The following is a 13,915-nucleotide window of genomic DNA, read 5'->3' as shown; positions in this document are numbered from 1 at the left end:
AAGAGGGGAAAATGAAATTCTAAAAATGAGTGAATGTAGGTTGTGATAGTGGAATTCGGGTTCCCTCTTTTACAAAGACTAAAACCGAAAATAGACCCTAAACAATGGGCCCAAAACTAAAACCGAATTTACAAATAAAAACTCCCAAAATAAAAATATAATCTTCACTGCAGCACGTATCCTCCACTTCCATAATGCCCAAAATGCCATTGGTGCCAAATATGATCTCAAAATGATAATAGATTTAATCAGACCAAATAATCCCAAATTAACTCATTTTAGGAATATTAGTCCAATGAATTCTAAAACACTAAACCATGTGAAACAAAGTCAGTTAAGCACCAAGAATCATCAATCATGCTAAATTAAGGTTATGAATAGTGTGTGATATATTGTTCATCAAGTACCCACACACTTAACCTTTTGCACTCCTTGGCAAAATCAAGAAATAAGGCTATGCTAACCGATATGTACCAAAGTGAGTCATGCAAGAAGATCACAAAAACTAGAAAATTAAACACCTAAGAAAATCACATACTTCACAATGCAATTTAGGAAATACAATGAAATGGGAAAAATCAAACACACAAGAGTAAAAGAATCAAATCAAGATATCCACGAACATCATCCAATGAATTCAAGTATGCCAAGAAAACAATCAAACTAACAGGCGAGTCACAACAATAATAGAACCTCACAAGATATGCACTCTAAAGTGTTTACAATCATGTATCTTAGGTTGCAAGTTTTTACACTCAAAGCACTTCATGAAAACAAACACAACCATAGGCTTGACAAGCCTCTAACATCAACATCATAAGCACATGCACATAAAGATCAAAAGGACTTTTCAAGGTTGTAATGGGGCCAATGACAAGGTAGGATAAATATGGAATACGTAGCTAAAACCAAATGGAATAGAGGAGCAATAGGGAATAAGTAAAAAGTAAGTAAAAATCAACCCAACATAAGACCAAATCTCTAATTCCAATCTTCTTTTCCTTACTCAACCTTTTATTCACTTTTGTTTCTCTTTTTGTTGTTTTTCTTTCTTATTTTCGTTTTTTTATGAACACTTATGTACAGAATTTTTATCAACCATTAAGTCATAACCAAGAATCCATAAGATTTGAAGAACAATGCATATTTTCTTACTTAATACCCATTTCCAAAACAATTCCAAAGCTACAAAATCCCTAAGGTTAGGACAATCATGGTTTTTCACTTATAAGCTTGTAATGAGATAATTAATAAGGAAATATGTAAATAGGCTCAAAGGGGCTATCTTCAAGGTATGCTTATATGGCTAAGTGGCTTATTCAAAAGAAATGCCTAAATCACTTCAATATGAGCATGTGAATATCAAGTATCAACAAGAAACAAGTCAAGTTCTAGAGTGCAAGTAATCAAGAGTGCAATCACACATGAAAGAATATTAGATGCCATATAGCAATCCGTCCATAATTAAGGCTCAAATTCTTACAAGGGACAAGCCTATCACAATTGTTTCAACCTCTAAATTCTCAAAAGCAACTTGGCACACAAAAAGTCATGGATTCATACCACAAGATATCATGATTTAAGTGGAAAAAAATATGATAGAAAATGCCCAAACCTAAGCAAAACCTAAAAATCAAAGAAAAACATGCATCAACAAAAACCTACAAAATGAGATTCCTTAGGTGAGGCTTGATATCATGCGCACATACATACACTAAACATTATATCGGGGTGACTAGAAGTTAGATATAATAATGAACCAATTATCTCACGATACTTTGTTACCTCAATTGCTTTACCATTTTCATCTTTGTCGAGATAGCAGGATGATACATTAGCTATTGTCTCTTCTTTGCATTTGTCCATCTTGTACCTTGTTTGAGTAGCTAATATTCTGCTGCTCATTTAATTTACTTTATTCTTGAGTGTAAGATCAAGTATCTTTGATCGAACACTCGTCATATGCCTCGAATATGCAATATAAAATATTAGTGTTTTTCTTGTGTCCGAAGGTATACCTGCAAAACAATTTACTTGCCTTGTTTGGGTATCCAAGTTATATTGGATCCCTTATTGTTAGTAATCAAGGTATCTAGTCCTTTTTGCACTCATACATATTTGCCACTTGGCACACCATATTTTTTAATGTAGCATGATATAGATGTATGGCCATATTTTCCATTATAAAAATAAGTAGGCATGTTATGATTAGACCTATTATGCATGTGAGCTACTTTCCTTCTACATGGTTTTCTCTTATTTTTTGGTTTATAGCTTAGACCTCCATGATTACCTACATTTCTAGATGCAACAAGTAGGTTGTTCATATTATAACTACTATATGTGAACTTTTCTAATTTATCCTTTAAATCAGAAATTTCAGCATTCAAAACATCGCATTCATCACGTATAATAGTCTCAATTAATTTAGTAGCGCAACTACATGAAGCAAATGAGTAAATAAGATCTAGAGTCTCATTTTCTAGTTTTAATTCATTCAATTCCTCTTGCATTTTAGTTATTTTACTTTCATGCAACATGATGACTCATTTCCTATCTATATTTTCTTTTTCTTGTTTCTTTAGCTCCCCATGCAACTCAACAAATGAACTATACAATTCATCATACGTAGGAGACTCATCAGAACACGAAGAAGAGTCAGAATAGTGTACCTCACTCGCGTCACCAGATCACTTGTGCTGTCAATTTCTTGAGTGTTTGCCATTAAGCAAAATTTGGCGGTCTCCTCTTCATCAGATATGCTACTTGTTGTTTTGTCCTCTAGTACATCCCATACTATGTAGGCCTTCTTTGACTCGGACATTGGTATTTCATATGGCCCGGTGCTACACTCATGGAAAATGAAGCGATCCTTGGAAACTTTGCCTCTTCTAGTTGAATCACTTGCCTCTTTCTTTGGAGAGCGCTTAAACCCTCCTTTCTTCTTGCGAAAATTTCCAAATTTTCTAAGTAGGAGAGTTAAGGTTTCATCATCTAATTTAGACTCGGAATCTTCATCATCTTTCTCTTCTTGTGGTTGTGATGATGTAGCTTTTAGAGAGATCCCCTTTTTCTTCTGGTCTGAATCTTCATGCATTGTTAAGCGTCCCAACTCCATTTCGTGCTCTTGGAATTTTTCAAAGAGAGTTTCTGGAGGCATTGTGTCTAAGTCTTTCAACTCCATTATTGTTGTTACCTTGGGCTGCCAATTCCTATCAAGACAATACAACACTTTGTTATTAAGTTCACCAATAGCAAAACTCTTATCTAAAGCAATTAAATGATTAACAATATGAGTGAATCTTTTATGCATTTCATTAATCAATTCATTTGGAAATATACGAAACAACTCATATTCATCTGTTAACGCATTCAATATTGCACGCTTAACCTCACTTGTGCTTTCGTGGGTTACTTGCAAAGTATCTTACATCTCTTTTGCATTTGGGCACTGTGACACCCGAAAGAATTCACCGTATGATAAAACAGAGGTTATTAAGTTCTTTTCCTTGAGATTGTGCTCGACTTTACGTTTCTCTTCGTCAGCCCACAATCCCTTTGGTTTTTCTTTAGGCTCACCATCCACCAAGTGTAGTGTAGTGGAGTAAAAGGCCCATTGACAATAGAGTCCCAAATCTCCTTGTCGATTGCCTCAATAAAGATTCGCATGCGCACGTTTCAGTAGGCGTACTCCTCGCCACTGAAGATCGGAGGGCGGTTGATGGGCACGCCATCACTGCCGAAAGGGTTAGTGGAACCCATAGTGATCAATCCCAAGGATGTGCCATCACCGCCGAATGTAGCGGATCACTAATCCCGCTTTTCCGATATTTGCGTAGAATATAAAGCTGCTGCAGTTAATCGATTATCAACAGAGTTAATTGATTAAAGACAGTTGTGTTAATTGATTATGATCAGTACGTTAATCGATTATACTGGTTGTTTATTCTTTGAAAAATAGACTTTTCTTTGAAAACAGTAATGAATCTTGATCTTTACTATCCTAATATTGATTCGTGTTTATTAACAAGTTAACATCAATTAGCACTTAATCACAGAATGTAAATAAACTCAAAAAGCAAGTAAATACAGAAACGTAAAGAGATAAGGAAAGAGAAAATATGCTCGAGGATTTTATCCTGGTTCGTTTACGGGTCCACCTGCAAACTACATCCATGCCTCCTAGTTGATCTGATAGATTTTTCTTCACTATTAGAAATTTTATTCAATTACAATTACACTTCCAATAATCTGAGTAGAACTTCTTTCTTGGAACCGTTGAGCAACCAAGCTCGGTTTGACCACTATCTACGCCTACTTGGATACCATATCATTCGCGCAACTTGGCCCCATCCGAAACTATCGCTCGAATCAAGACTCCCTACCTTGTGAAGACGACTGATTCTCAACTTGTGATGATATCACACACCACGAGAATTATCCTCAAATTATAGAAAATTTGCCCAGTTACTTTGCACACAAGATTGTGCGGATATAGACTCTGAATTCGACTCTCTAACCCTTGACGGAAGATCTCTCAAACAACCCTAAAATATAGATGGGGAAAGCATGCAAGGTCTTTCAAATGAATGAAAATGTTTAGCACAATGGAAAATACTTTCTCTCTTCTCTCTCTTTTCTCTCTTGAGAATGTATGCAAGAAAACCCTCTCAAAGAATCAACAAGATAGCTTCAAAAATTAAACACAATGAATCTTGAGTTTTTCTCTCTTTCTATTCTTTTTCGTTGTTAATTGAAAGTGTGAAAAACTTCTCCTTAAAACTGATTTGTTCTCTTTCAAACTAATAGCTTTTGTTCATAACTGACTCAACTGATATTAATCGATTACATAACACGTTAGTCGATTAACGTGTTTCTTGAAAACAGTTTTTCAGTTATGGCTTAATCGATTAATAACTTGCTTAATCGATTAATAAGCAGAAATCCTGCAAGTTTAGCTATTGTAACTCCATTTAATCGATTACGCCTTTCCTTAATCGAGTAATGGACTTCACCAGGACTTAATCGATTATCAAATGAGTTAATTGATTAATATTGTTTAAAAGTGGTTTTTCCTAACTATATGGTAAACACCCTATATGATGAATGATCATGCAACATGATTTTTGAAATGTTTAATTCATTTATGCACAAAAACATGTATGCTCAATGAAAATGCATGAATCTTACTTATCATATATATGTAATGTAGATGTGATGCCTAACCTAAACTCAATACTAGGCAAGCATCTTAGGACTCTAGAATATAAAAGCAATCCTAAGTTCTATGACGTTGACCTTGAGTTTTCGGTATGTTGTTTGTTGTGATATCCAAGTCTTCAAGTTTTCATATAACATATTATCTTTATCAAAACTTAGTAGGTTGGTTATAATGCCATCCTTTGACTATTTGTCATTTCACATGACATCTTTATTTATGCACAATCTTATTGAGACCAAAGAAATTCCCGAAAATAGTTTTTTAATTTCAAGTGAGAGATTGTTGGAATTTGTTGAAAGAATGATGTTTTTGAAGAAGCTTTTAATGCACATCAATATGGTCATTATGGTGACTTTTGGATTTGTGAAATATAAAAAACTCACTAGTCTCACATTGCTTGGAGGAGGGAAGTTGAAAGGCTTTATAACCCCTCCACACACGCGAGCGCGCTCTACCACCACCCCCACCTCCTCCGCTGTCGCCGTCCAGTTCAGCTTAGCTTGACCAAGTTAACACACACATGTATGATAGAGTCGTTGGTGATAGAGCCATTGGGTGATGATTTTTGCACCATCAGATCATATAGTTGTTTGATTTTTTGCACCGTCAAATCATATAATCGTTCGATTTCTTGCACTGTCGGATGGGGGAGCCGTTGGAGGCCTCATGCTATAAGTAGAGGTCTCCTCCCCACATTACAATTTGCACCAAGTTGAAGGTGTTTACCTCTCAACTTCTTTTTCTCCCCTTATATTCCGCCGACACATTTCCGAAAACCTTCTCCCCCTTTCTTTTCGTGACACTTGAGAATTGGCACAAGCAGTCAAAGTGAGAATTTCAATAATTGACACTCATAGTTAGTATTATGGGAAAATAATTGGCACAGGTAGCCATACTGTGGGAATTCGAGAATTGGCGCTTGTAGTCATATTTTGGGTGTATTCGATTGCGATTCTTATAGTGCAATAAGACATCGTATAACGTAGAACTAGGCTGTTTTATCCTAGGAACGACGTGGTTGATAGTCTGCTTGCACAATTTTAGTAGTACCACGAAACGTCTTAAAGAGAGCAACCTGTCGTGACTCAGCCAATAAGGATTATTTTGTGTCATTCAGAATTGTTGTGAACTATGGTAACAATATGTTTAAATAAAATGAGTTTAAGAATAGAAAATTGAGTTATGTTCATATATTAGATCACACAGTGTAGGATACATCCAGTTTCTTGGTAGTACCAAGATTCTACAATAATCTAAAATTGGTTATAATAAGTATTTTTTTTTTCCACTTAGCTTCTTCAGACTCAACAACTCAAGTATTATTTGCACACCAAACATCTTTAAGCTAAACACTTCAAATATTGTTTATACACCTAGCCTTTTGAGACTCAACACTAAACAATGGTTTGTTTGAAGACTTTTAGAATTTCGCAAGTCTTTTAATCAAACTCACACATGGAATAAATATAAAAGATAAACACCGAATCTAATAGCAAATGCTCCAACACAGATTTAACCCAATGTTATTTGTTGAAATTATATGGTTTAGAAATGAAAGGAGAAAAAAAGATGAAAATAATAAATTGTATTGATAATATTATGAATGATTTTGTGATACAAAAGATATAATACTTATATTTATTTATTTATACTATTACTATAAATAAGGAAACAAATCATAAAAGATAAAAAAAAAATCTTAATCCTAAAAAATCTTCTAACATATGCTCTAAACATATATATTGTAATAGTATATGACTCGACCTTACCAGCTAATCTGTTTCAACATCACTAATTTTCTGCATATACTTTTTTTTTTAGTTTTCTGTTTGGTATGCTTGAATAGGTTGATGCATTGATAGGTTCACTGAATTGCAAGGGTCAGCAAGAAAGGGCACTTCAAAAACAATTGAAAAATATTATAAAGTGTATGGTGAATTAGAATTGCTTTTCAATGTATGACATGTTGACATGTGTAGAATACCTTCATAGCTTATTAACCCTACTATGTGAAATCAAGAAAGTTAAAAACGAAGTTGGTTTAAAGGTCTATTTGTGCAAAAGGAGAATCTTTATGTTGGTCTAATCAGTATTCTGGAGTCGTTAGCTGTGGCTTAAGTCATTAAAATAAGATGTACTATAATTTAATATGTCTGCAGATATATTAATTACCATCATAGGTTCACTCTGGCAATCCTGTTTTTCTTTTCCATTCTTTGTTTACAGCTCAGAACTCCAGAAAAGATCGAAGGATTTGATGCACAAGGATGAAGTGGATGAGTCTGTGGTTCGAAGGTCTACTCATGTTCGGGCTCCACCAGGGCAAACCCCTGCCAATGCTTTCTTCAGATATGTTAACAAGTTGAAGGAAGAGTAGCTGGTCCCAAATACACCTTCAAACAAATAAAACATGGAACCTTTTAAGGGAGCTAGTTGGGTTCACAGCCTGGAGAGTGTAAATAGGGATCAAGTAGTTTTTATATCGATTTTTAATAATGTGTTGTTTGTTTATGAAATTTTGTATATGACAGATACCATTCTTTAATAACAGCAAGTAGAAACTCGTAATAATTGCCATTTTACTCAATTTTTATGAATGACAAAGATGGTAGTATAGATAATTTTATTATTAACATTAATCAAGGTGTCAATGACATGCCTAGATTAGACTATAGAATGATAGAGGACTACCTAGTAACGTAATGCCATGTTTGGAGGCGCTAAAGTCCCTTAACTATCCATATCTTTGCTAAGCTTCTCCTATAACCTTAGCTTGGATGTCGTGAATTGCAATTGTACATGGGTCTTTAACTGCTTTTATTTTAGCGTAGTGCACAACGGCTATCAAGTTGAAGATATGAAAACTTCAATTTGGGTAATGAATTGCAAACTAGAGGTGGCAAAATTATCCATAATCTATCCAAATTCATCTAAATTAAATTCATCTAAATCTATCTGTTAGAGCTAATGAATATAATCTAATGGATATTGTTGATAATGGATGAATTCAAATTCTTTCATTATATCTAGTGGATATCCATGTGTATATCCATTTGGACCAATCCATCCAAAAAATAAAAACAAAAATATTTTTTCCTCATAAAATAACATGTAGACCCAACTTTGCTATGCAAATCCAACGTGCAAAATATCAACCAATGTTATTAATATTGTACTGATCATCAAACCGGTTAGCGTACTGGTATATTAGTATGGTGGTTCAACCAGTGGTTCACTATTAAACTGCATACTGGTGCAGTTAGGTATTCATATATTTTATATTAATATTAATGTTGAAAAATAAAAAAAAGTCAATAACTATTTTTATTTATACCACTTGCTAAAATGTATATTGTAAACGATGTTTTAGATGCATAAAAATGTAGTAGTTGTATGTTTGAACATCCATACAAATATCTTGGTAAAATAAATCATTTTCATTAAAAAAATAATTTTAAATGAAACTAGTCGGTATGATCGATATGGTTCAATTAAAAACTGTTCAGCATGACCGTTTTTTACCAGTATAATTGTATGATCGTTATAAATGTTATTCGTAGCGGTATTAAGATCGATTCACCGGTTTACCGGTTGAACTGGTCAGCAAGAACCAATTTTGATACTAGTGATATAAATTATTATCTTCCTAACAAAATGATTCATTCAATAATATTATTTTTTATTAAAACATTCTTTCAAAAAGTTTTACTAAGGGTTGGTATTACATTTTGTATCATGATTGAGCACAAGAAAAAATGCATGATTTTACAATATAATATATCTAACATCACCTACATTGTTGTTTTTCAGAGCTTTCACATGTAAATTTAAATATTGAGATTTTTTTTAAAATGTTTTAAAAAAATACATTTTAAAAATGTTTTTAAAATTGATTTTAAAAATACTTTATTAAATAATAATTTTTTTTAAAAAAATTCTTTCAAAAAATGTTTTAGTTCAAATTAAAAAAAATGGATTGGATATCTATCCATCCAATCCATTGAAATTGATATATGGATGATTGAAATCCATTAGATATTAAAGGATTAGATAGTTTAAAAATATGATTCTATGGATTTATAGGGATTGGTAGATGGTTTTCCATCCACCTATTATAATCCAAATTAATATACATCCAGTTGTCACCCCTAGTATGAATGAATTATAGATTACATAAGATAGAATTTTCTACCTCTTCATTTGATTTCTTAAAATCAAATGTCGCTTCCGCATAGAGGCATATGTTAGCTTGCCTTTTCATCAAATTTACTTTCTTCATCAAATGATTAAAAATCCCTGTCCTTCAATGTGACCATTTGTTTATGTTTCTTGTTGAAGTTTTTCTTCATTTTGTCTTTCACACTACTACATTTTTTACCTATGACAACGCTTTCATTCTCTACGATTCTAAAACCGTGGTCTTAAAGTAATAGTGTTGTCCTATTTATCAATTTTTTTATATTTATTTAATATAACGCTTTTAAACCGTTCTTGTAGATGTTTAAAAAAATCCGTTCTCCATTCATTTCTAAAACCCATTCTCTACCCGTTCTCATCTACAAACCCTTCTTTCCTCTTAAAACTTCATCTCTTTCCTCTACAAACCGTTCTCCTCCATTCTTAAAACTTCATCTCTTTCACGCTTACTTTCCTTCATTTACTAATTATAAACTTCTAGGTACTTCTTCTTCCTTAACACCTTCTTCATTTGCTCACTTTCCTTCTGGTTTGCATATTCACCTTCTTCATTTGCAAACCAAGCAGGCCAAGGCTTCATATGCTGGAAACTACCTTACATTAATCTCAAAACCTCTAATTTATTCTATGAATGACGAACCAGAAACCCTAAATTCTAATTTCTTCTATGATTGATGAACTGAAAATCCCAATTTCTGTGACAAAACTCACAATTTCTTCTTCTATTTCACCAACGAGGTTTTTCGTTTGCCGCTATTGTGGATTTTCACCTCCTTTGAGAGCTCTCTGAATTAGCTCCATTGAGGTATCCTTTTTTCCGTTCAACATTACTCGGTTCTTATCTTTTTATGGATTCTGGAAAGTTCATTTTCATGCTTTCTAAGTTGTATGGTTCTATAAATTGCTTTTAAATTATGTTTTTTCCATTTTTCAGTCACACTTTTTCATATGTATATTGGTTCTACTTGCACTGTTTGGTGAAATGCTTATGAATATTGCTAACCATGGTTTAAAATAGTGTTTGGTAATGAGACATAACCTCTTGCTTCCATGTTTCATTATTTGATGTTAACAACTCATACTTGAATGTGTTTGATTGAGTATTTTTATAAACTTGGATCAAGACATTCAAACTGTGAACTGCTAAGTTATAAACTTGTATTTTTTATATGGTATTTTTTTATAGTGGCTTCAAAAAAGACTTCTAATCAGGCACATACTGATTACTGGCAATTATTTATGAGCTGAAACAATTTGCTTGACATGTTTATATTTGATTCCCTTTGCAAGCAATTCATCAATTGTTGTAATTAGTATATTACTATGTATATTCATCTAGTGCCTGAAGCTATTATATGTCCAACCTTAAAACAATTTCTCATCTCCTTAAAAAACTTAACAACCAATAAAACTCTATTATAAAATATTGTAATGTCCCTCTTTACTCAAGAACGAAGAACACTATCAAATAAAGAAAAGGCTTCATCCTTATGTGAACCACTAAGAGAAAATTGAGAGGGACATGTAACAAAACTGATATGGCTCAACAATAAGTTAATGGCAATGTGATGTTTCGAGTCCTTAAGTAGATTCTAATAGGGAGGAGAAGTGAGAGTAAGAAAAGGTCTGGTATAAAAAATTTGCAAAATCATAGAGATCATAACATGTTAAATTAATGGCCTTGATGTCTTGGTGAACTATATTTAGCCTTGACTCTCCATTGAGGTAAGCCAAACCTCTAGCAATATGAATGCAAATCTTCTGCCATAGAGCTACTTCGTTTCTTTTTGGGGTATATGTGCTTCTTTCCTCTATAATAATATCATTATCCCCTTTTCCTCCTCCTACTCTTTCTCTATGGTTGGATAGCAAAGAAAGTGGAAGGAGGTAATAAAGTAGGGAGACTTGGCTTCTTTAGCAAACGTTCCTGTAAGCAGTTGAAGATATATACATCGCACCAATAACAGTTGCCTGAAATTGATTTTATAGACTCTCTTAGCACTACTGCTTCTCCTCCTTTCTTTCAAAATTTGCCGTCACATACAGACTAAACCCTTATTTTTCACCCTTGGAAGACATGCATCCTTACTCACCACTTTACTCTTTAAAAAGTTCTTTTCATCAATTTAATCCTTTAGATATGCAAGATGCAAAATATCATTAAATTGGTTCTCCTTTGTTGAATTGAGAAAAGTGACAATGATAGATCCCTAGTCTAGGGACTAGTTTGATATTGAGGGACTAGATTGATATCAAATTCAGTATTGGGATCAAAGTGATGACACCTTGCGTTGTTGAGAGACCAAATTGATGATATTTGTATATTTGGGGGATAAAATAGGATTTACTATAAGATGAATAACTATCTATTATAATTTCGTAAAACTCATTCAGACTCACTGGTGTTTCTTCAATATTTTATAATCATTTTCTAATACAACCTTTTTATAATAATTTCCTTATTTTCTGCTTTATGGTAGACTAATGTGTTTAGTATGGATGTTTTATAGCAATTTTTTATTTGTCTGTAATGGTGTATTCTCCATTACAAGATGTATTCCAACAAAAAATTATTTCACATGATAAACTTTTCGTTGCCATCTTATTGAGTGTATTGTTGTTGTATTTGACATTCTCTCTTGATGACATTATGAAAAAACAGGAATGATGGCTAATGAAAGACAGGCAACATGATTGTAGTTCTGAGGTCATGTGTTTGTAACTTCCAATATATACATTTATAGGCTTTATTTTTTAATGTGTTCTTTGTTATGTTTTGTGGTAGTAGTTATTTAAGTTATACATGTTGTGTGCTTCTGTTTTATTAATTACCTCTCCTAGAGTAGGCCATCTGTGAAGTTCATCTTGAACTTGATTAATAGGGAGACCAATTTAATTATTTTTATTTTCCAAAATCCTAGTTACCGTGATGGACAAAGAATGGATTAAATTGTCGAGGTATAGCTCAGAGTACATTGATGGTGTTGAGTTTTTTTTGAACTATGCTTACACCAATGGAAAACTGCAAGGAGGAGAAATTTTGTGTCCTTGTGCTAAATGTCACAATACTTGCTGGGAAGTTAGGGCTATAGTGTATGACCATCTAATAGGGTATGGGTTTGAAAAAGAATAGGATGTATGGATTCGTCATGGTGAGGTTCTAACAGATATATGAAGTTGGTGAGGATATCAACCATCAAAATGAGCAAGTTGATGAATCAAATAATAGTACAGAGCAAGGTAACATTAGTGTTTTTTGTAACTTTTTGGTGTTTCCATTTTTTTTTTCAATTTACAACTTTATATCATTTATTTATCAATATGTCAATTAGGGGAAGCATAAAAAAGAAAGCGTGGGAAAACTAAATGCTTGGAAGCTCATGCACGATCACTAGAAGATAGAATGGAAGTCATTTTCAATGAATATGGAGTGTCAATTGGACCAAATCAAAGAACTGTTGTTCAATTCAGCAATTTCTTGGGAATAGTGGCTAGGAGTTCAGATTTTTGTCCCCTTGCTTACACTAAATGGAAGGCTCTACCAGACAAAGATCTCATATGGGCTTATGTCAAGGTATTAGTTTAGAAGTTGTGCTTTTTAATTTGTGTTCCTGCATGTGCGTTTAGATCTTTATAATTATGCTTCTTTTCATTGTAGCAAAAATACATCATTCCAGATGTAGGAAAAAAAGCTGTATTCGCTATTCTAAATGATGCTTGGAGGCGACACAAATGCGCCATCAAGGAAGAACATTTTAGCAAGTATAAAACCACATATGAGCGCCTGAAAAATCGTCCCAAAGACATTCCAGAATCACACTTTAAGGAATTGATAAGATATTGGAGTCTTGGAAATATTCAAGTAAGATTATTAAACTTTAGTTGATGTTAAATTGTCATACATTGCACAAATAGTTGAGTGAAATTAGATTATTACAACCAACAAACCACAAATTAACTTGAGTAACCTAATTTAAGAGTGACATGAGTATAAAACTGAAGCATAGTAGTGAATTAACTACTTTTACTTGGTCTGTTTGTATGTTCCATATTATGCATTAGGACTAGGAATACAGTTGTTGAAATCCTTGCAGTACATGATAGTGTTTGAGGTTGTCACAAAATAGTTGTAATTGAAATTGACACAAAATAGTTGCGTCATGCGTGCCAAGGGCACCCCATGATTTGTCTAGAAGACTAAACTGCTGTATGATTTGAATGATTGGAGAAATGGAGACACCGAACGGGACCTGTGAACTTTGGTGTCATAAGGGAAAGATTGGTATGGTATTTTAATTATAAACGTAATTATTTATATTAATTGGTGTAGTTGTTGTACTTAAATATTTTATTTTTTCAAATTGCAGTGTGCAACTAAGGAGAATAAAGAGATGCCCAACCAAGCTGAAATATATTGTGAAACTAGACAAAGCAAGAAAGGAGAGCCATTGGACCAAGAAACAACTAATGCAATGGTAAGATTCTTTGCTAGTATAG

General features: G+C 33.2%; 1 protein-coding gene across 1 annotated transcript; it reads left to right on the top strand.

Annotated features, from left to right (window-relative positions):
* Positions 12,348 to 13,545, top strand: LOC109330954. The gene is made up of 4 exons (XM_019565217.1): positions 12,348 to 12,529; positions 12,767 to 12,992; positions 13,077 to 13,280; positions 13,513 to 13,545. Exons 1-4 carry the CDS (start codon positions 12,348 to 12,350, stop codon positions 13,543 to 13,545), a joined length of 645 nt encoding a protein of 214 aa, XP_019420762.1.

This window comes from Lupinus angustifolius, chromosome LG17 (genome assembly GCF_001865875.1).
Source record: "Lupinus angustifolius cultivar Tanjil chromosome LG17, LupAngTanjil_v1.0, whole genome shotgun sequence".
Lineage (NCBI taxonomy): Eukaryota > Viridiplantae > Streptophyta > Magnoliopsida > Fabales > Fabaceae > Lupinus > Lupinus angustifolius.
This window is presented reverse-complemented; position numbering and strand designations above follow the sequence as displayed.

What these genes read in the sequence shown, in the direction of transcription:
- LOC109330954 (XM_019565217.1), top strand. Translation starts at nt 12,348, where the DNA reads ATGGACAAAGAATGGATTAAATTGTCGAGGTATAGCTCAGAGTACATT. An exon ending in GTGTATGACCATCTAATAGG is followed by an intron (nt 12,530 to 12,766) that starts GTATGGGTTTGA and finishes AGCATAAAAAAG; the next exon opens with AAAGCGTGGGAAAACTAAAT. An exon ending in TCATATGGGCTTATGTCAAG is followed by an intron (nt 12,993 to 13,076) that starts GTATTAGTTTAG and finishes TTTTCATTGTAG; the next exon opens with CAAAAATACATCATTCCAGA.